Consider the following 23,418-nt stretch of genomic DNA (forward strand, 5'->3'; position numbering starts at 1 on the left):
TAAGCATATTTCATGTTAAAACTGGACACATACAGTTGGACCTGTGCCTCACTTCTTTGTTACCATGTTCAGAGAAATGAGTGTTTAGCTAACTGGTGCCTCCGGTGGACAAGAGGTGTAACAACATGTAAAGATAAATAGTAAGGTGCGGTGTGGGAGCTCGTGGCTGTCAGAATAAAAACACAGGCAGATTAAATATGCAAAACATTTACTGTAACATTTTGTACAAAATATTGTCCAGTTGTAAATGTATGAGAAATAAGACAGGACGGACAAAGGCAAAAATGAAAAAAAAATCAAAGCCACTTTAGGGATTGATTCCACTGCAGTCTTTAGAAACACTGAATCTGCAAGGAGTGTTCCAATTTCAGTACGATTCCCCGGTAAAAGGCATGTTGCAAAATTCACTCAGATTGAGGAAACCCTGAAAAAGATCCCCGGCAGCGGAGCATGCTATTCTCGTCAGACAGCGGCTCACCTGTCGAAAGCATTCAGACATCACAGGTCCTCAGTGCACAAAGGGTTAACTGTATAAAGCCTGTCTGGGTTCAGAGGAGGTCAGCAGCTAGCTGCTGTGTGGAGCACGGTGGTCACAGTTTGGGATTCATCCAAGCACACATTTTGAGTGTATTCCTTGTTTTCAAAATCCAAATCTAACTCATTACTCTAATTTAATCAACCGTTTGATTCAGTGTACGCCGCGGTATACAGAGGTAATCCATGCCTCACACGTCTGTTAGACTGACTACCTGAACCCATTACAGAAGTTAGGTGTTGATCTGTTATCAAAAATGTCATGATTCCGTCATGATTTCATTTTCACATTTATGTAATACTGTGACATGTATAGGATTTCATTTTCACATATAAACAGAAAATTAAAAATACCATGATTATGCCTTCAAAAGTAAACTCCAGTAGCTCATAATGAAAAACAATGCATGTGAAATCTGAATTCCAGACCTATACAGGTGTAAAAGGGAGGTTCTGATTCCATGAATGAGGCTCTTATTCCTGATAAACCCAGGCTCTGTAACAAAACAGTGTCTAGTAAATAAATCATCTGATCCGAGCACCATGTTTAAAAATGCCACATCGAAAGGCAACGGAGAGAGACTGGCCAGATAAAAACAGCAAACACGAGCTCTCAAACCCAAAGGTCACTCTCTGACAATCCTAATTTCTGAAACATTACTCGCATTCCTCTTCTGAAGGCAGGCACAAATCACCATGTTCTACATGGAAGAGTAACGCAAGATTTCAGATGTCAATCTGATACAGCCATTTCATGCTGGTTTTATTACTAATCATAACTGAAGGTGTGACTGCTGTGTAGAGAGGGAGGAAATATGAATTCAGTGGGACCTGCTCCCTAAAATCAAGCTCCTCGTCTTATTGCAAAAGGAGCACAGTGCAGGGGAGAAATGTAACGGGGTACGTCCTCACAATGTGGTTACGGCTGAGAGGGCCCGTTTCAGGAAGACCAAGTACAATGGAACTCTACACACTTAGTGCAGCTCAGTGATCTGATGACTCCCTCTATTCTCAACTATCAAAGGAACAGAAATTACATTAATGTGTAAATCTCAGTGATCTGATGACTCCCTCTATTCTCAACTATCAAAGGAACAGAAATTACATTAATGTGTAAATCACAACAAAAGCAGCCCGGCATTAATAATAGTATCACACATCATCTATAATTATAATAATAATATTGCATTATACCCATATTTTCACTTCCATAGGTAACGTGTTAGGACTTTAAAGGACTGTGTTCTTCACACTTGGTTTAAATGTTGTACTGTGCTTATTCGTTCAGATACGCTGCAGAAACTCTGCATTTTTTAGTTCAGATGTTCAGATGAGTGATGCATCACAGTTCAGATGAGTGATGCATCAGAGTTCAGATGAGCGATGCATCAGAGTTCAGATGAGCGATGCATCAGAGTTCAGACAACTGCATGTGAATTCTGTTCCTCTACAGTCTACACACCCACAGCAGGAACGGGATACTCTGGGGTACTTTTCAAATTTCAACTTCAAAGTGTTAATAATGGACATAATTTCTGTATAATTCACATCATTGTAACAGCTCTGAAAAAGACGTCGCAGGACGTCCAAATGTCAGCTCCATCCGAGGCCAACAATCTCCCTGCACACAGCACAGGGCTGTTTCTTAAATATGACCCTGGCCTTGCTGATCTCCCTCGTACGGATGACATTTTTAGGGTCACATCCTGTCAGTCCCACTTTCTCTGATCAGTAAAGCTGGTCTGATAAGCCCACACAACACACCTACCAGTAACACAAACTGAATTAAGAGTAAGAGGTCAAAGGTCACACTGTTTGACGCCTTCTCAGAGGCAGCCTCTGTGTAACTGGCAGTCTGAAATGGCTCAGTGCATGACAGCATGTGTGCGTGTCTCTCCCGGCCACCGCAGAACAACCATACCTGATGGCCTGAGAGGTAAATGTGTGACTCTGACTTTTACAGGTAGGGAATCTCACTTTTGCCAGAAGTCATGGCAATAAGAAAACAAATTAAAAACCAAGTGCTCATGGCTAGCACTCTGCTCCTGTCACAACCCCGACCAATCAGCACGCAATGCTGTCATGCGCTGGATAGAACTGACCAGTGAAGTGTCCCAATTACAAGTTATTATAAGTTCCTCCAATGGGGAAAAGGCTGTATGCTGTTAAAGTTCATCTTTAACAAGAAAAACCTGAAAACAAAACTCAAAAACATTGCCATAGTGTTCTTCGATGTCTGAAGAAAAGGTAATGATAAAAAATAGGTTGGGGATTAATTTTGCTTAGAGTTGTCACAACCGAAATGGCATGTACAAAAATGTAGCTATAAAAATATATATTGTCGATGAAAATACCAAAAAAGAACTCCATGTTCACATGATAGAACATTCTCTGGATCCGGTTTTTGGATGGCCCTGGAAGGAGAAGAGAACGGACTTTCACAGAAAGATCACTCACAGAAGCAGCGCTGCAGAGTCCGACAAGTGTGAGAGACCCAAAGGGCACCGCAGGACCCTCAGATCAGCAGTCTATTATATATTTAACATGTGTATGTAGTTAGACTCTGAAGCTGATTTTAAGTTTTTAAGACTAAAGGGGGTTCGTTTATTAACTCCCAAAGGAAGTGTCTGATTGGAGTTATAGCCCCAACTTCAGTCACTCCATACCACTGATGGGGAATTCATCCCTTTCATAAACCTCTAAAACACGCAGTGTGCTCAGTCTCCCGGGTTAATCGTCTCTGGTACTCCTCCCACGATAACTCCTCCCACTCCAGTGTCTTACCTGCTGGTGTAAAACCTCCTCTTCCTCAAACTCTCCATCCTTCTCATCCTCGTTCTCGTTCTCTGCCTCCAGCACGGTTTTGGTCACCGTCCTCTTGGCCACCTCCTGGGGCAGCAGAGAGGGCGGGGTTATGAGAGCGGACGCTGACCCAACCTCACTAAACCCTGAGATACCGCCATCTGTCCCAATCACCACACACGTCACGAGTCTCTGCAGCTGCCCTCCCCTCAGCCGCTCCGGTGAGCATCCCACACAACGGACGGCCGTGTGTAAAGGCAGCAGCTGCATGCTAGTCACCCAGGATAAGGTGCTAATCATATAAACAACTTCAGTAACATCTACATATATACAAATCTGTTCAAAGCTGCATATAGATACACGACCTGAAATAAACTTCAAGCCTTAAACTTCAGTCTCCTTCATGAAAATATTATAAGGTCAGGGCCCCACCTCCCCGTCAGAGTTGAGCAGGGAGGTCAGGATGTTGTCCCCGGTGCCCCAGGTTGGCTGGCTCTTCCACAGCAGGTCCGTGGGGGGGCTGTGGGACACCCCTGCATTGGAGCTCCACACCTGAGGAGGAGACGACTCAGGTGAGCGTTAACGAGGCTAAACAAGGCACAGAGAGGGCGTGGCTTCAAGCCATCAATCAACATTCTACTGAAAGAAGCTCTGTCAGCAAAGCTGTAACACACAGCACCATCAGGAGAGAAAGCCAGCTTACCGTGACCGTCTGCCCCGCCTTCAGGACGTACTTGGGGGTGAATTTATAGGTGATCTCTTCCCCATCTCCAATCTGCCTCCTCAGCCTCCAGCTGCCCAGAGACTGATCCTGCAGCAACAGAGCAAACTCCACTCAGAAATGTATCACACGGAGATGCAGACAGCGCAGCGGCCTTCACAGCAGCCACTGTCAGACTGCTGCCAGAGCCACACGGCACTGTGGCTGGAGGACTGCTACTCTACCCTCCAGCACTGTCTGAGACCCACATCACCGCAGTAAATATCCCTCGTCTTCAGCAGTGTCTATGACCCAGACTACTGCAGTAAATAACACTACTCTTCAGTGCTGTCTATGGTCCAGACTAGCAGTACAGATGGACTCTAAGCGTGTGGAAATCCACAGTGCATGTGTGCGCGTGTGTGTGTGTGTCAGCGGTCATGGCCGCACCTTCTCGGAGACGTTCTTGAGGGTGACGGACTTGCCGTCCAGGTCGATCTCCTCGATGGTGACGCTGCCTGTGGCCTCCGCCTCCTGGCTGATGTGCACTTTGGGCAGCAGGGCGGCGCCAGACTCCTCCAGCTCGACACGCTTCCGCTTCGCTCGTGAGGACCGCTTCACCCCGCTGCTGCTCAGGCTGCTGCTGGTTGCCCGGGTAACCGTAACCCGTGACGACGGGGTTGGCGACAGCTTCAGGCTGAGGTGGACAGAGCGAGAGTACTGCTCTAAGACCACTCAAAGGGTGGACTGCTGCTCTGCATCTCTCACAAGACCTCATAAAAACCCGTAAAAAGGGGGGGTTTAGTTCTGACTGAGAGATGAAACGGCTGTGTGATCTTCAGTACTACAGTGACTTCACACAGGAATGTATAAGAGGGAATAATATTACCACACAGACAGTCTACCTTCATGGTCTCTGTACTCCTGCCTGCCAAGGTCAGTCCTGCACCTCCTCTCCACCTCCCCCTTTCTCCTCCTCTCTGGCTCCATTCTTCCTGTAGACATCCTCTGTCTCTTTCGCTCACTCTCCTCCTCCCTGCTCTGACTCCTCTCCCCCTGTCTCTCTGTCCCTCCTCCTCTCTCTCTCTCTCTCCTGCCAGAGGCTCGGTGCTGAGACCGCTCGTCCTTCAGCGGCTGCAGGGTGACGTTCAGTTTGCACCGTGGGACAAACAGCGTCTGCTTCCAGCCCGTCATGGTGTCTGCAGCTCGTCTTTCACTGCAGCCCACTGACTCCTGCTACATCACTCATTACTGCACCAAATCAGAGCCTCTTCTGAGGACACTACCAGTGTGTAAGAGTGTGTGTGTATGTGTGTGTGTGTGTGTGTGTGTGTGTCTGTGTATATCTGTGCGTGTGTGTGTGTGTGCGTGTACATATGTGTGTATATCTGTGTGTGTGTGTGTGTGTGTGTGTGTGTGTGTATATCTGTGTGTGTGTGTGTGTGTGTATGTCTGTGTGTGTGTGTGCGCGCGCATGTGTCTGTGTATATGTGTGTATATCTGTGTGTGTGTGTGTGTGTGTGTGTGAGTGAGTGAGTGAGTGAGTGAGTGAGTGAGTGTGTGAGTGAGTGTGTGAGTGAGTGTGTGAGTGAGTGTGTGAGTGAGTGAGTGTGTGAGTGAGTGAGTGAGTGAGTGAGTGAGTGAGTGAGTGAGTGAGTGAGTGAGTGAGTGTGTGAGTGAGTGAGTGTGTGAGTGAGTGAGTGTGTGAGAGAGTGAGTGAGTGTGTGAGTGTGTGAGTGAGTGTGTGAGTGCGTGAGAGAGAGAGTGAGTGAGTGAGTGAGTGAGTGTGTGAGAGAGTGAGTGAGTGAGTGCGCTCACCGGTCCTCCTCTCCCTCCAGCAGTTTCCTGTACGCGTGGATCTCCATGTCGAGGGCCAGCTTGACGTCCAGCAGCTCCTGGTACTCATTGAGCTGCTGCTGCATACGGTCCCTCATCTCGGCCATCTCCCTCTCCTTCCCCTCCAGCTGCCTCCGGTGCCTGTCCCGCTCCCCCGCCAGCTCCGCCTCCAGCTCCCGCACCCGCTGCTCCGACGCGCTGGCCTGCACACGCACATGTACGCACACACGCGCACGCGCACACACATACAGCATGCACACACAGACACACAGTGAGACGAAGACAGACACAGACACATAAGCATATACACACACACGCACACACACGCACACACACACACGCACACACACACAGACAGACAAACAGAAAGAAACAGGTTTTAAGTAAACACTAGCTGGTGCATCGGACTTTATTTGTCCGATAAAACAATCTTGTCAGTTTTCCTCCACAGTGAGGCTACAAGCCTGCCTCTGACGGCTACAGGGAGTTACCCAGGCCTGTCTGGAGCTTATGGTAATCTCCCTGTACAAAAGCACCCCACCCTGCTGCCCTCTCAGCACTGCTGCTGACATTCTGTTGCATACACTCCTGTTCAGTTCCCTCTATCAGTACAGTAACTCTGTGGTTTTTATCATGTTCCAGAATCTCTCTTAATATTTAATTTCTCTTTCAGTCCATCATCCTGTCCTCTGTTGTGCCTCCCTCTCTCATCACATCCGCCGTCTGAACTGAGGCTTGTCACTGTGCCGTCTGATCTGAGGCCTGTCACTGTGCCGTCTGATCTGAGGCCTGTCACTGTGCCGTCTGTCCCTCCTAATCTCTCTGACTCAGAGAGCGCTGTGGCAGTCCCGCTGTGAAGGACGCTGTGTTCTCCCTGAAAATGGGGCGTGGCGCGCGGGTGACCCGCAGGCGTACCTGGCTGAAAATGGGGCGTGGCGCGCGGGTGACCCGCAGGTGTACCTGGCTGAAAATGGGGCGTGGCGCGCGGGTGACCCGCAGACGTACCTGGCTGAAAATGGGGCGTGGCGCGCGGGTGACCCGCAGGCGTACCTGGCTGAAAATGGGGCATGGCGCGCGGGTGACCCGCAGGTGTACCTGGCTGAAAATGGGGCGTGGCGCGCGGGTGACCCGCAGACGTACCTGGCTGAAAATGGGGCGTGGCGCGCGGGTGACCCGCAGGCGTACCTGGCTGAAAATGGGGCGTGGCGCGCGGGTGACCCGCAGGCGTACCTGGCTGAAAATGGGGCATGGCGCGCGGGTGACCCGCAGGTGTACCTGGCTGAAAATGGGGCGTGGCGCGCGGGTGACCCGCAGACGTACCTGGCTGAAAATGGGGCGTGGCGCGCGGGTGACCCGCAGGCGTACCTGGCTGAAAATGGGGCGTGGCGCGCGGGTGACCCGCAGGCGTACCTGGCTGAAAATGGGGCGTGGCGCGCGGGTGACCCCCAGGCGTACCTGTTTCTGCAGAGAGGACAGCTGCAGGCCCAGGCTCTCCATCCGGACCTGCGCCTCCCGGAGCTCCTCCCGGGCCGCGCTCAGCGCCTTGTCGTTCAGGTTGGAGGTCACCTTGGCGTTTTCCAGCTGCAGCAGAGACAGGGTGAGGAACAGAACTCTTTTAATGCCCTGAACTGCAAATCATAACCACACAAAGCTTAAAAAAAGATTTTAATATGCTAGTGATGTGCTCTTCACTGCAGGATCACTTCCTCTGGTAGCAACTGGCCATTCAGTTCAGCACATCAGGCATCTCCAGTGAACTAGCTAGCCAGCATTAGCCACCCACATCCCACTATAAAACACCAAAGCTTCCCAGTATACACAAATATATATAAATACCATATATAGTGGGATACCATATATAAACTACACTATTCACTGAATACAGGCCTGTGACTTGGCATACTAGGGTTATGATCAGTTTTACTTTTTATTTTACTTTACTCACTTATTCCTCTACAGGAGGAAATCAACACTGTATACAGCGGGACCTTTTACTTAGTAGACACAGCAAACACAAAGAATTTCCCTGTAACTTGGCTGTGATGCCTCATTTGGGATTGAAATCAACAGTCAGGTGGCTGTGGCAGGGGGATTCAGCAGCTCCAGCTACAGGGGAATTCAGGCATGTGGGAAGCTTTGCTGAGTCTGAAACTAAAGACCTTCAGCTGCAGGAGGGTCTGGGGAGACATTTCCTTCCACACCCTGTGGCCTGCAGGTGGCTCTGAGCGTGTGCGGTAGGGTGGTGCGGATGGTGCGTTGTGAGCGTGTGCGGTAGCTCGGTGCGCTGTGAGTGCGTGCAGTAGGGTGGTGTGGATGGTGTGTTGTGAGCGCGTGCGGTAGCTCGGTGCGCTGTGAGCGCGTGCGGTAGCTCGGTGCGCTGCGAGCGCGTGCGGTAGCTCGGTGCGCTGCGAGCGCGTGCGGTTGGGTGGTGTGGATGGTGCGTTGTGAGCGCGTGCAGTAGCTCGGTGCGCTGTGAGTGCGTGCAGTAGGGTGGTGTGGATGGTGTGTTGTGAGCGCGTGCGGTAGCTCGGTGCGCTGTGAGCGCGTGCGGTAGCTCGGTGCGCTGTGAGCGTGTGCGGTAGCTCGGTGCGCTGCGAGCGCGTGCGGTTGGGTGGTGTGGATGGTGTGTTGTGAGCGCGTGCAGTAGCTCGGTGCGCTGTGAGCGCGTGCGGTAGCTCGGTGCGCTGCGAGCGCGTGCGGTAGCTCGGTACCTTGGCTCGGAAGGTGCTCTCCAGCTCCTCCTTGTAGACGGCCACCTGCTCGTCGTGCTGTCTGCGCAGGTCCTGCAGCGCCTGCGCCAGCTTCAGCTCGTAGTCCTGAACGCGCCCAGTGTCCACCTCCACCTGCCGCTTCTCATGACACCTGCGCGTCTCACGCACCTCCTGCAGAGACACACACACACACACGCACACACACGCACACACACACACACACACACACACACACACACACACACACACACACACACACACACACACGTGCATGCACACACAACCGTTAGGTCCAGCAATGAGCTCATTTTACACAATACCTAACAGGCCAGCAAAGCAATAGGTCTCAAAAGGCACTTTGAACTGCTGTTTAATCTACCCAAATTTGCACATATGTAGCTTTTCCACGGACACACACCTCCTCGAACATGGTCTTCCTGAACTCCAGCTCCTCAGCCAGGCTCTGGCAGCGGTTCTCCAGGTCCACCCTCATCAGCGTCTCCGCCTCCAGCTGCTTCTTGGCCACTGCGTGGGCATCCCCTGCCTGGCAAAGGGGTGATAGGGGACAGGGTCGTCACCAAACAGGCCTCAACGTGGTCCCCAAAGCAGGCTGGCAACCACTCTCACAGAACACCCATCCCCAAAGCAGGTCTGACCCCAATCTCACAGAACACCCATCCCCAAAGCAGGTCTGACCCCAATCTCACAGAACACCCATCCCCAAAGCAGGTCTGACCCCAATCTCACAGAACACCCATCCCCAAAGCAGGCTGGCAACCACTCTCACAGAACACCCATCCCCAAAGCAGGTCTGACCCCAATCTCACAGAACACCCATCCCCAAAGCAGGTCTGACCCCAATCTCACAGAACACCCATCCCCAAAGCAGGTCTGACCCCAATCTCACAGAACACCCATCCCCAAAGCAGGCTGGCAACCACTCTCACAGAACACCCATCCCCAAAGCAGGTCTGACCCCAATCTCACAGAACACCCATCCCCAAAGCAGGTCTGACCCCAATCTCACAGAACACCCATCCCCAAAGCAGGTCTGACCCCAATCTCACAGAACACCCATCCCCAAAGCAGGTCTGACCCCAATCTCACAGAACACCCATCCCCAAAGCAGGTCTGACCCCACTCTCACAGAACACCCATCCCCAAAGCAGGTCTGACCCCAATCTCACAGAACACCCATCCCCAAAGCAGGTCTGACCCCAATCTCACAGAACACCCATCCCCAAAGCAGGTCTGACCCCAATCTCACAGAACACCCATCCCCAAAGCAGGTCTGACCCCAATCTCACAGAACACCCATCCCCAAAGCAGGTCTGACCCCAATCTCACAGAACACCCATCCCCAAAGCAGGTCTGACCCCAATCTCACAGAACACCCATCCCCAAAGCAGGCCTGATCCCAATCTCACAGAACACCCATCCCCAAAGCAGGTCTGACCCCAATCTCACAGAACACCCATCCCCAAAGCAGGCCTGACCCCAATCTCACAGAACACCCATCCCCAAAGCAGGCCTGACCCCAATCTCACAGAACACCCATCCCCAAAGCAGGTCTGACCCCAATCTCACAGAACACCCATCCCCAAAGCAGGCTGGAAGCCAGTCTACACACAACTCTTACAAACAAAATCTTTCCTTTCACTCAAAAGCCAGCACACACATGCACGCCCCCAAACACACACACATGCATGCAGACACACACACATACACACACACACACGCCCCACACACACGCGCGCACACACACACACACACAAACGCCCCACACACACACACACACACACACGCACACACACACACACACACACACACACACACACACGCCCCACACATGCGCACATGCATGGAGACGTGCACACATACATACACACACACGCCCCACACACGCGCGCGCACACACACACGCCCCACACATGCGCACATGCATGGAGACGTGCACACACACGCACGCTCGCACACAGGCTCCCGATCCACACTCCGCAGTGAGGTCTGCAGTGGAGACTGACCTTGCCCAGCTGGGCTCTCAGGCCGGCCACCTCGTCCCTCAGAGCTCCGTTCTCACTGAGCGCGGTGTTGAGTGCTGCTTCGCTCCTGTTGTACAGAGACTCCAGCTCCTTAACACGCGCCAGGGCTGCGTTCAGGTCGCCATCTTTCTTCTTTAAGCTGAAGGAGAGAAGAGACCGTTATCCTGCTTGGGCTCCTTTAAGGCATCACTGACACACACAGCTGAATCGTTTTATTTGCACATTACAATAAAAAGCAGTTCTCATTTAGCGCAATTCAACAGATGACTTCATAAAAATCCCCCGTGATTTAACAATGAAAGGAGGCAGTGATACAGGGAGGGAGAATCCCTGTGTAGCTCCGACAGTAAAGATATGACTCAACACTCTGGCATGCTGGAGCGTACTGACCACATCCTGTACTCCTTTCTGAAGTCGCACATGTGGATTCTATCCCAGAAATGCACTTTCTGTCTGTGTCAGTTCATTAGCAACAGAATAAATACCCGCAAACAGCGAGCCCTCTGGCGGGAAACCTGTCTCTACGGCAGCACAGTTTGCGCAGAGCCCTGAGGATGCTGTATATCACAGCTCAGTCACTGACTGTCTGTCTCCAAACAGGGAGGCATAACTCCCCGTCGGAACCTCCTCGGGCACTGACCTCCTGCTGACCTCCTCCAACTCGGCGCTGGCCTTGCCCAGGTCGATCTGCAGCCGGGCCCTCTCCCGCGCCGTCTCATCCAGAACCCGCCGCGCGTCCGCCAACTCCGCCTCGTACAGAGCTTTAATCCCGGCGACCTGGGAGGGAGGGACAGACAAGCTGTCAATCATTCACTTTCCCCGCCCTCCTCAGCAGCAGGAAGCAGCAGGACTGATGAACCCCTAAATGACTGTTACCAACGGCTGATAGGCTTGAAACAATCAAAGTTCTGTTAGGGAAAGCAAGATGTTTTTTGATTGGTCGATAGAAGCCCATGAAGAGCCTCACCCTCCTGTCTCTAACTCTACCCGTTACCCCAGGGCACAGCGTATAAAAGCCCCACACTCTAACGACATGCCCCAGTAAAGTGAGCTTAGCTCCTGCTCAATGCCCCCCCCCACCGCGCAGATCCACTGCCCCCCACACACCCATATGCTTCTGTTACTATTGTGAAAAAACACACCGCTCTGCAGCAGAATTTAGAACTAAACAAAAAAAAACCCCACATTTACACCAGTGTACTGCCATGGGGTTCCCCTCCAGTTTATGCTCTAAACAAAAACCACAGGATCTGAAACATTCATCTTCCTTTGCCTCGGGAAGAGAAATGCTTAGAAATTTTAACCAAGATTTTACTCAGTAAAGAGGGAGTGACAGAGACTTGCAATGCTGTAATACACGCTTGACTCTTTCATTTGATGTCCTCCACCCCTCCTCTGGAGGACAGAGGTATTTAACGCACCTCACGTCCAAAAAGCGCGGTTTGTTTACAGGCCGAGCTGTTCCACTGCTAATTACTATGGAAGCAAGAGGACAGGCGAGCCCAACATGGCCAGCACATAGAGACTCTCCAGCCGATCACAACCACCTTGGAACCAGGCCTTAAATACCAACACAAGCTGGACTGATTAATCCATTTACATTTTCTGTGAGGGGGGAAAGGGTATTTTGGAAAATTTCAGTGCAAAGGACAGTAATTCCTTCATCACTGCTACTCTCTGTCAAAGGTCACAGGCTGGCAGAGAGAAGCAGTTTGAGCCACTTCTCTCTGTTCCAAAATGCAGTCTGGGGTTTGAGCCACTTCCCTCTGTTCCAAAATGCAGTCTGGGGTTTGAGCCATTTCTCTCTGTTCCAAAATGCAGTCTGGGGTTTGATACACTTCTCTCTGTTCCAAAATGCAGTCTGGGGTTTGAGCCACTTTGATTGCCACAGGGTTAGTCACAAAACAATTGAGCACTTTAAATGAACTAATTATCTCATTTTACAGTGAACTCTGTGGCATATATGAACAACCACCATGAATCAATTCAAAGAAAGCTGTCTCACCACCGCCCCCCCACCAGGTCTGAGGACTGACACCCCTCATGTGATAAACCTAGAGAGAATGTGAGCTCTGTTGGAGCTGCTCCTTTCACTCTATTTCTCTCCACAGCAAAGTGCAGTAAAATGTCAGAATGATCAGTTTTATCCTGTTATCTGTCATGTTTCATTGCATGATGCATTACCTGAATTTATAAAATGATAAATAATGGTCAGGAAATGGCCAATCGGCTTTCTGTTTAGGTTCCCATGGTGCTTCGAAGAGTTTCACACCTCAGAAACACATAAATTAAGTGTACAAGAGACTGTTTTGGGCACTACATCGAATCACTCCTGGGTGCCACCTCTGAGTATATGGGACCCAGCCCTTAAACATGAGCCCATACTGACCACACAGCAGCTCCCTGTTTAATGACTGCTTTCAGAGAATCAAAGAGCCTTATTTTGTAGAGTGGCATGAGTTTCACCCATAACTCCAATATGAGGGCCTTGAGGGCCACAGAATATTTGAATATCTGATTCAGTGAATTCCACAGCCCTGCAAAGTAGCACCTGCCCAGAAGAGTGATACAAAGGGGAATCCTTATTTTCATAATACGTTCAAGGTGGTGTGATCTCAAGATACATCTAGCTACCCTCAACAGTACACAGCACCACTCATAAATGCACAGCTAAAACGACATGACATTCTTCACAATTCTACCATCTTATTTCTCTTTCCCTCCGAGAAACCCACGTTTAAGAGTATGACATTCACAAACTATGTGCAAAAGCCCCGCTGCGGGTTTCCGCTAATTGCGCAGAGACCCCACCGACCGCGTGGAGTCTCCAGTAAGAGACAACACGACCGGCTGTCAATGCCCACTCTCAGTCTGCAGAATTATGCGAATGCACTTTTTATAAATCATTCATTTACTTTTAATAAGTAACTTTAGTTTCCTTATATGGCCAGCGACCTAGCTAACGTAGTCTAATTAGCTAGCTACGATGAGCTGACGAGCCCACATACAAACTATAACAGGCTGCTGTAGTTAACTCTCAAAGTTAGCTGGCGAGCAGTCGGGAGCTGTGAAAGCGCCCGCATGGGTCCGAGCCCGGTGACAGCTACCGTAGCTGCCGTAGCTTTCGGCTTTCAGCGCTGTATCGTGCTTCGGCTGCATCGTGCTGTATGCTTTGAGTAGCTTGACAGTTGGCCGGTCGGCTGCACTACACCTACACACAGCATGTCACTGTCATTATAAAGACAGGTAAAACACATTTACATGCTAGGATCGCTAACTATTACTAATTATCTAACGTTAGCTGCCTACTCAACTAAGGTCAACTAGAAAAAACGCAGAACGAACTACAGCTGGCTAGATTTGCAGGAGCCATAAGTCACGTCTAAGCCATCAGCTGTACAGTTATCTAATTAGCAAGAAGCAAACACGGCAAACTACGACAGCTTGCTTATTAGTTAGCTAGCTAGCGAGTTTTTACCTCTCGAGTTGTGACCTCCTCCTTCTCGGAGACTTTAACCAGAAGCCTGTCATTCTCCAGCTCCAGCGACCGGACGCGGTCGATGTACACGGCGAGCCGATCATTCAGGCGCCGCAGCTCCTCCTTCTCCTGCAGCCGGGAGATGCGGGTCGGTGACAGCGGGGTCGCGGCAGCGCCGGGGCTCTCGGTAGCGGAGCGTGTTGCGGTCGCCATCATAAATAAATATTTCTCCCACTACACGGCGAGCTAACTGGCAGTACACTTGTGGCTTGTACTGGATGACCAATTGTGCTACTCAGCAAAAGCGATTTGTTCTATCGTCCAAAATTTCTTCAAAGCATAAATTATCCTGACTTGTGAAAAGTCCCTTAATTCATTTGCATCACGCTGCCCCGCCAAGGCAAGATGGCGAAACGCACAAAGGCCGCGCCGAGAATGCGTGGGTCGCGGGTCCCTGGTAATTGTAGTCCTTGCTTGGTGGCTGTAGTCCTTGTGGCATTGACTGTAATCGCGAAAAGAGACTGGCCGCGTGTCCATACAAGTCAGTGTACTGCAAGCTTTTTAAAATCGATTTTTGTTTTCTAAACATTGTTCAAGTCGCGACAAGGCTGTATTTACAGATCTAAACCGAGGCCCCTCAATAAATTGGTATATGTACTAGCAAACGACCAAAAATAAATCTATGCGGAAATACCATCCACAAGGATCTATCATCAGACGTTGATGTGCTGTCGGCAAGCAAACAATTCATCAGTCACCTGCTTCTAACGCACTGTTTTTTTTCCTTTAAATATTCTGAATGTCTTAAATGAAACTGGTCAAAAGCCCTCATGTCTGAAGAGCATTCTGAGCAGACCTGGCTCTTCTGATTTTACCCCTGTGCTGCAAGGTGGTCCAAGTTGTTCATCTGCTGGTATTTTGTTTCACCACCAGCAGTGGATAAAGCTTGAATGTTCAACTACAGCCCAGAGTTCTTTTTAACTAGTCAGTGGGTTGCATGGGCACTTGTATCTATCAGGAATTTGCACAAAATCAGAGTGTCTTGAAGTGATTTCACAACACTAACATCATTTACAACTACACCACTGCTTCTACTTATATTATGACTATTTCTATCTATTGTTGTAAATATAAGAACATGCAACACAATGCTTCGTATTATGAGGACAGCGCTGTGCGCGACTGTGGTTTGAGTAAAATGAAATGTCTCACGTTAGATGTCGGCGAGTTGACGCATATGCCCAGGTGTGTCTGATCTGCATGGCGGGACGGGGTGGAAGAAGGGGAAAGGAATGCGGTTCTGACTCACCTGTCCCTTGGACCCCGGTGCTTGAAGAGGGGATACCTGCATCTGAATTTATCATTTCAACGATATCATTAGTTTTAAGTGTTTTTGCATGCCCCGTACTACATATTTTTACGAGCATTAGGTTTTATACAGCCCTGTTATTTCAGTTGTGGTATTTATTACTGTCTGATATCCCCTCCAATGTAGTCATTATGTAGTTTTTTTATATATTGGGATAAATTCAGTTGAAAAACGGAACAAAATGCGATTAAATATATAAAACAAATTTATAAAAACATGTGAAGAAACTGCACATCACTTTTGAAAAATAGTTGACTATGTGAGATTGCAAGCCTACTCCGCCCTGTAGATGGCGTTAACATAACAATTCGCCCTGACAGTTCTCACTCTGAAAGCCTACATTACCCAGCATTCCGCAGCAACAGTCCTTCCTGTGCGTGTCGCGTCTGTGAAAAGAGGTATGAACGAGTCACCGAAATAATGTATTACAATCTTTTCAAAATCTTATGCATCCTTTAGTTGTGTAGCGATGAAAAATGGCAGTTGAAGAATTGATTATCTAAATTCAACTTTGGAGAAGTATTATCCCAAAATATAGTGGATATGGGTTGGATATTGTTGTGAGTAGATACTCTAAGTAGTTAGCTTGGCATTTGACATGTAGCGTTGCAAAAATGTAGTATGGATGACGATTTAATAAATCCCGAGCTCCCACAATTGTCAAAAATAGGGATGAAAGCAGTGTTTGTGGTTACATAGCTTGTGTTGACTGGCTAACATAAGCGGAGACCCTCGTTAATCGTATGATCGCTAATTGCTGGCTTGTTTCGGTATGGCAACACTTGCAGCTCGTCCACTATATTTTTGGTTTAAATGGTAGTTTCATTCTGCAGAGCAGAGGACTGCCACATAAAACAGTTTTGAATAATGACATATGTTTTGTTTTCAGACATGGCGATTCGGTATCCTATGGCCGTTGGCCTCAATAAAGGCCACCCGGTGACTAAGAACGTTACCAAACCCAAACATAGCCGAAGGAGAGGGGTGAGTATCCGAGAACATGAGAATTGACGAAAGGTTATTCTCCCTCTTACAACAGAACATTGACCCGTGGTTATTGACACTGTAAACAGCACCTGGGTTTCTCTGCACCCTCCCAGAGCGTACCCCCTTTTTGTGAGCTGTGTTTCTGGGTTCCTAGCTGAGGGTTCACTTGCCCTTTGCTTTGCAGCGGCTGACCAAGCACACCAAGTTCGTGCGGGACATGATCCGTGAGGTGTGCGGCTTCGCACCCTACGAGAGACGCGCCATGGAGTTGCTGAAAGTGTCCAAAGACAAGCGTGCGCTCAAGTTCATCAAAAAAAGGGTATGCGATTGCATCAGTCCTTATGAATTTACCATGGGGGTCTCAAAACGTTCCTAACTCCACTCCAGAGCAGTGGTGCGGTGTTGTGTATGTAAGCAGATGATGCCTCTGTCCCTCATCCTGTGAGGTCTTGGGTGGATCCTCCTTTGAATGTGTAGTTCAGTGGGCCATCTTAGGAGGCCAGGAGATGTAGAGTGTAGGTGAGGAGGTAGGGAGCAGTGGACTGCCAGAATGAGAGAAACACCCCCCCCAACCCATCATATTTACGTGCAAAGATCATTCAGAATACATGAACGATAAGTGTGCATTTTGTAGGAAACTCCCAGTGTCCTGTAGATTGCATTATGGTTATGCAGACTGAAGCGTTGGGAATGTGGTTTTAAATAGCTGTAGGAGATTAGAGTAGAATGCTGGACAGCAAAAAGTTTGCAACTTGGATGTCATTTGCCATGTTTACAGGGACATTAAAAATGTAAATGCCTAGCTTTGAGTGCTTAATTGTCTTGAAATAGTCACCGTAAACATAACTGCAGTAAGATAAGTTAATAGTGCTTTAGCGTTATTGTAAGGCTATTAGAAACATCATCTCCGTTTTCATTCTGTTCATCATTTAAGTGTAAACGAGAGTATTTGGGAAATGCCTCATTTTGCAGGGACATGCACACAGCTTAACTGAACTGTTGTCTTAATCGCATTATTGTGTGCATGTAAATGCAGTCACGGTGTCTCTTCAGCACTGACGTCATTAGCGCAGAACAGGTGATGCCGCTCTAGGTATGTGCAGCCTTTGGTGGAGGTGGTGGTACTGATGAACTTTAATAGCCCTAGTTCTGGTGGTCCATAGTGGCTGTAGGCTTTTCATGGCCTGATTTGGCTAGTGTGGCTTCCTTCACTGGTTCTCACACTGTTGCTGGTTTTCAAGGAGGCAAACCTGCTAAGTTATAACCCCACACAGCTGACATTCTGCAGTGCCTGTAAGTGGAAGCTGGCTTTGTTGCCAGGGGTTACCGTCTCCTGGCACGTGCAGTGTTGATTGGACAGTTCCTCAACCCTCTTGGGAAGGTGGTCCTGATGCTTCTGCTCTGTCTGCAGGTGGGGACTCACATCCGGGCCAAGAGGAAGAGGGAGGAGCTGAGCAACACCCTGGCAGCCATGAGGAAGGCTGCCGCCAAGAAGGAGTGAAATCTGTATTATACTGTGGGAAATAAACGTTTGTATTTCACAAAGAGTGGGTTGCTACTGTTCATTTCCCTGGATTAATCCTGAAAACTTGGAGGTCGTAGTTTGAGTGCTGTGAAGTTGTTAATCAGTCTGTCTTGAGGTCAACACCAAAGTAAAAGGAACCACACAATTCCATAACTTATTTATAGAATATACAGACATAAAAAGTGAGCAGGGCTGCTTAGCAGCTATACATGTTGATATGTGTATTGATCCTTTCTAGTGTACAGTTATGAGATCTTACCATTTTTGCTCACTACATTGAAGCAGGCATTCCCTTTTAGGGCTTCCCTTCTGATCAGGAAGTCCCTCCCTCCTGTAGGTTGACGGACAGCTCTGCCGAGTGGTAACCTGGAGTGTTCATTCTGATGGAACTGCTAGAGCTGTGCTTTAAAAAGAGAATGTGACAGAGGTGCTGTTTCTGTAGCTGAGATCCCTCTCCTGGAAATCCCAGATTTCAGACTTCCTTTCTGGGCACCCAGTGTTCACCACACCCTGCATCTCGGTGGTTCTGGCACTCCATGCGGCCGAGCTGAACGTTCGGACTGAGTGTGAAGTGTCTCAACCTGCTAAGTTATCCAGAACAGAGCTCAGTGCCTGGGGAGATGAGCGGTGTCCCCCACAGCAGGGCTCAGTCCCTGGGGAAGGCGATGCTGTAGATCTGCCGGTAGTGCTCTGCGAAATGCACCTCCAGCCCGTCTGTGAGGAAGTCTGGCAGGTCTGAATAGTCCTTCCTGTTCTCCTCTGGCAGGATGATGCAGGTCACACCAGCTCTCTGGGCCTGCGGAGCAGGAGAAGAGTTACAGTGACAGCAGACCTCTGGCCGTGAGCTAAAGGAGGTAAACCTGTATCCTGTTTATTTAAAGCTGGTGGTCTTTCACCGTTGACCCCAGCACAGACTCACAGCGATGGTCTTCTCCTTGATGCCCCCTACTGGCAGGACCTTGCCGGTCAGGGACACTTCCCCCGTCACGGCGGTGTTCTGCCGCGCGGGTGTGTCGGTGGCCAGGGAGAGAAGGGCTGTGACGATCGTGCACCCTGCGCTCGGCCCGTCCTTGGGCGTCGCCCCCTGGGGTCGCACACGGAGATGAATGGATACACCCTCACAGACCTGACAGGAGTGCAGTCCACTAGCTCACACAGCTGCTCTATGCTTTGCGCAGGTCTTTCCGCCTGTTTTATGTAGACCTGTCTCTCTCTACACCATCCACCGTCTTTTCAGCAGATCCTGTCCTTAAACATCTTTAAAAAATTAATCTGAGTATGATATCAAACAATATACCGTCATCCATCCCACTTACTGACCTCAGCACAGTGGAAAGCAATGAGTGTTCTCTCAGGGGGTGTTTAGTACGTGGGCGTGTCCTCATGTCTGAACACCATGTACACTGCTGTAAACTACACTGCATTTCCACACTGGCACAGCTGTAGATTTTAACCAGGAAATTGGGCCAAACAGCCCCCTTCAGGAGGCAGCAGCCTGAATAAGTGTGGCTTGTGCTCAGGGAGAAGTTACATACCCGACTGCAATGTGTTCACTACCTTTGTTCTGTGTAAAAATGTTTCAGTGAAATAACCATTCAGGAGAGTAATTATTGTGAGTGTGTGTGCATGTGGCTATATGTGTATATGTGTGTGTGTCTGTGTGTGTGTGTGTGTGTGTGTATTTGCATGTCCCCCTGTCCCCTACCTCAGGTACGTGCAGGTGTAGGTGTGACTCTGTCAGGAAGTGGTTATTTGGCTGCTCTGCCATGAGGAAGGCCCGGGCGACGGTGTAGGCGATCTCTGCGCTCTCCTTCATCACGTCGCCCAGGTGACCCGTCACCTGCAGGGAGCCCTCTCGCGGCCCCTCCCTCCCCTGCACCCCCTGCGGGCCCCGCAGAGACGTCTCGATGAACAGCGTGGAGCCCCCTGCAAGGAACAACCGGGTGGGACTGAGTTTTAGTCCTGGTGAGATCCTAAGACACAGTACATGTGTCTGAGTGCAGATAGCATTAGTCTAAGTAACGCTTATTCTACCTCCGTAATGAGCCATCAGCCTGAGCTCATCGCGTCATTATCTTCTGGTGCTTGACAAATTATATGCAATTAACCATATCAAGGCGGTTCGAAATAATAACTTGTAGGAAAACCTGAAGATTATATGTATAACTCGGATGTCATCCGTGAAAGAACACTAAGTCTACAATTTAGGTTTAATGTTCATCTCCTTTTCCTTCAGATTTAATGAAAACCCGGGCTTCAACTGCTGTGTATATATATATATATATATATATATATATATATATATATATATATATATATATATATATATATATATATAATCTTTTGAGTTGCTCACCAGGGAAAGGTTAGCACTAGTTTTCAAGTTATGTGTTTATACGTTGAAATTGCATTAAGTAAAACATCTACATTAAGTACATTAAGTATGCCTATGAGAAATGATGAGAAATGTAAATTTAAACTCGGAATCTCCAAACTTGAAAGAACGTGTCCAATCGGATTTTTATCACTGTTTTGCAAAACGGTACTAATAAAGTTTTGAAGGACATTTGTGTTCACGCAGGATCTCGCGATACTTCCCATCTGCTGTTTGTGCCCTTGCAGAATTCAGAATGGGTTACTGGGATCTTGAGGAGGGTAAAGACTGTATAGAAAAAACATGGATCACCACAAAATTAGGCACTGCGATTGGTAAGTCGGATACCTTGTGCCTGCTCCCAGCAGTATAGTTTCCACCGATTGAAACCTGAAAAGGAATCTTACAGAATCAGTCCTTGGCCTGAGCTGTCACTGTAGCTAGTTAGCTAGCTGTAGCAAACTGGCTAACAGTACGTTGACTTTGCCGTAGCAGCTGTCTAATTGGTTAAACAGCCAGCTAGTTAGCTACGTAACACTAGCTAGTGTAGTTGAAATCGCCTACAGTTAATCATGTCCAGAAGCAGAAATAAAAATTACTTATGGCTAACTAGCCAGCGATAGCTAGCTGACTGGCTAGGGTGAGCTGTGGCAACCCTAAGTAAAGTAGCTAGCTGCTTGCCTTAATTGTGAATTGTATACAGTTTGCTGTGCTGGAGCGTTGTAAACTTGCAAAATAAGTTGTTTACAGTTTATCTAGGTAGGCTGGTAGTCAAATTTACAGTTATCTACTGCTTTACCCTATGCTTCCACATACGACTGTTATATGTGTGTATATATGTGTTATATTCATGCAAGTCTCTAGCTAAATTAATTAGAGTATTCTAGGCCGTGGCTGTCCACTCTTGGTTTGCCTTATAACGGTTTATGTGCTGTATTGGTAAATTCCTGCTAGTTTGTGTTCGAATTATATTTGTTCTTAAAATAATATTTTGCAATAGTATGTGTCCTACCGCATTTCATTGCGTAGGGCTTCTGTAAAATACATACGTCACCTGTAGAGACAATGTTTACTTTACCTCTACAGGTGTGTTTATCTTCTCATGGAGACTGTCATGGAAGGAAAAAAACTGATGGTGTATTTACTGGTTCAACAATTTGTAGCCATATGGAGATGTATAATTCTATTAATGTACCTTTTCTTAAGCAATGCGCATATCCAGCACAGAAACTGTCCCTCCTCTGGAAGCTGTGTGCAGAGCCGCTCAGTAACGCCACCGCTGTGCTCCTGACCTCTGCTTACCCCCGCAGGCCTGGTGGGATCAGCCTACCACATCGTGGCGTTCCAGCCCGACTCGGCCATGGAGGCCCTGCAGAGAGCCACTAAGGGCACAGTCACCATGGGTGAGTGTGTGCACGGCTCTGCTGACGGGGAGGGCCAGGACCACACAGCAGCCGCAGCCTTACAGCGATCACACCTTCCCAACCGTAGATACTGAATGTCAATTCTTCATTTAAATTGATTATACATCCTGCACAAAATATTTATAATGTTTCTTGTTCCTATATATATATGAGGAATATATATAATTTTGTGGAGACTGTCTATATCATGGAAAATGAATCACTCTGAATTGTCATCAAATACCAGTTGTGACACCTCCATGCCTTTTTTCATTGCTTGGTGATTCTAACCCAGAATGAGGCTGGTCTGTCTGTCAGTGTGTTCCTGTATGAGTCAGGTTGGGTCTGTCCATTTCAGTCTGAATAAGCTGGAGTAAAGTATACTGAGAGGCAGACTTGTGTGTAACTGTTTTTCACAGCTTCTTTGGGGGCGATCTTCGGTATGACCACCTGTCTGAGTGCACAAGCTCGTGATGCTCCAGACGACCCCCTCAACTACTTCATTGGCGGTTGTGCATCAGGAGTCTTCCTTGGAGCCCGGAGTGAGTCCAGACTTTAAGATTAAAAGCACAGTGCCTGACCAGACCTTCACCAGCAGGTCACAGATTAAGTAGACTTTAAAATTCTGGCTTCTTATTGCAGTAAATCTCACCATTTTGCAGAGCTGCTAATATTACATTTCTCAGTAGGTCCCCTTATCCAGCAAGACCTAAAGAGTTAGAGACCTGCTAGATCCTCTGAAATACCTCAGGAGGAAAGTGGATGTTACAGTAGCGATGTTAGAGTCCTGCTAGATCCTCTGAAGTACCTCAGGAGGAAAGTGGATGTTACAGTAGCGATGTTAGAGGCCTGCTGTGTCGCTGATCTCTGCTCCTCTCTGCTGGGCAGCTCACAGTGCCATGACAGGTACCACCGCCTGCCTGGGACTGGGTGTGCTCGCCATGTTCACCAAAGTGGGAAAGAAGGAGGGCTGGAAGATCGCGGGGCCACCTGAGCTGTGACCCGGCGCCGATCCTGGACCGTCAAGTGTCGTGTATATTGTGAAATATTTCCTCTGTTTTTGATTTAGAATAAATGCTGTTAAATTATTTTCTGTCTGTGTCCAAAGCAAGTACTTTTTACCATCTGGTTATTAACAACAGTGATATTGATATTTCAACACTCGACTCGACTCACTCGTCATAGAACAAGGAGAAATACGGCAGAAAATATGTAAAAAATCATGTTGGATGACTTTAAATGGAGATGGCCCTTGGAATAACTGACTTTATCACACAAAGGAAAGGGCTCACGGATCAGGTGTGTGGCCTGTAGATAGTTAAAAAGCAATAGTGCATAATAAAGCATAAAAGTATGTTTGCATAAACAGGTAAGAATCATGTGAAATGGGCACCACGTCTGCTATTCTTGAACCAAGTTCATTCTAACAAAAAAAATTATGTTCAAAGCAGTCTGAAGGGGGCAGTGTTACACAGCACAGGGGATACAGCCATAGGCACTGGTTAAAGAAAAGCAGATTACAGTGAACACTTTGGGGCAATGGTGTTATACATGGTGTTATATTGGGTATGGGAGCTAAATTGGTTCAGTTAATGAGGAAGTTCTAACTAAGTCAAGCTGATCTTTGATTAGGGTCCTGGTTATAAAGAAAGTTCGA

General features: G+C 48.4%; 3 protein-coding genes across 3 annotated transcripts; 2 read left to right on the plus strand and 1 right to left on the minus strand.

Moving 5' to 3' along the window:
- Window positions 1-2,101: 2,101 nt before the first annotated feature.
- Window positions 2,102-14,491, minus strand: LOC118795659 (lamin-B2-like). The gene is made up of 12 exons (XM_036554300.1): window positions 14,104-14,491; window positions 11,266-11,402; window positions 10,608-10,764; window positions 9,002-9,127; window positions 8,584-8,754; window positions 7,328-7,453; window positions 5,855-6,075; window positions 4,487-4,733; window positions 4,040-4,147; window positions 3,769-3,888; window positions 3,319-3,423; window positions 2,102-2,948 (listed from the first exon to the last, which is right to left on the minus strand). Exons 1-12 carry the CDS (start codon window positions 14,317-14,319, stop codon window positions 2,907-2,909), a joined length of 1,776 nt encoding a protein of 591 aa, XP_036410193.1. The 5' UTR covers window positions 14,320-14,491; the 3' UTR covers window positions 2,102-2,906.
- Window positions 14,492-15,808: 1,317 nt separating this feature from the next.
- LOC118795658 (60S ribosomal protein L36) lies at window positions 15,809-18,006 on the plus strand. The gene is made up of 4 exons (XM_036554299.1): window positions 15,809-15,870; window positions 16,362-16,456; window positions 16,644-16,778; window positions 17,871-18,006. Exons 2-4 carry the CDS (start codon window positions 16,364-16,366, stop codon window positions 17,958-17,960), a joined length of 318 nt encoding a protein of 105 aa, XP_036410192.1. The 5' UTR covers window positions 15,809-15,870; window positions 16,362-16,363; the 3' UTR covers window positions 17,961-18,006.
- A 2,561-nt stretch (window positions 18,007-20,567) lies between these two features.
- ndufa11 (NADH:ubiquinone oxidoreductase subunit A11) lies at window positions 20,568-22,827 on the plus strand. The gene is made up of 4 exons (XM_036554298.1): window positions 20,568-20,693; window positions 21,669-21,761; window positions 22,181-22,303; window positions 22,650-22,827. The coding sequence occupies exons 1-4, from the start codon at window positions 20,615-20,617 to the stop codon at window positions 22,760-22,762; spliced, it is 408 nt and encodes a 135-aa protein (XP_036410191.1). The 5' UTR covers window positions 20,568-20,614; the 3' UTR covers window positions 22,763-22,827.
- The last annotated feature ends 591 nt before the right edge of the window (window positions 22,828-23,418 follow it).

This window comes from Megalops cyprinoides, chromosome 20 (genome assembly GCF_013368585.1).
Source record: "Megalops cyprinoides isolate fMegCyp1 chromosome 20, fMegCyp1.pri, whole genome shotgun sequence".
Lineage (NCBI taxonomy): Eukaryota > Metazoa > Chordata > Actinopteri > Elopiformes > Megalopidae > Megalops > Megalops cyprinoides.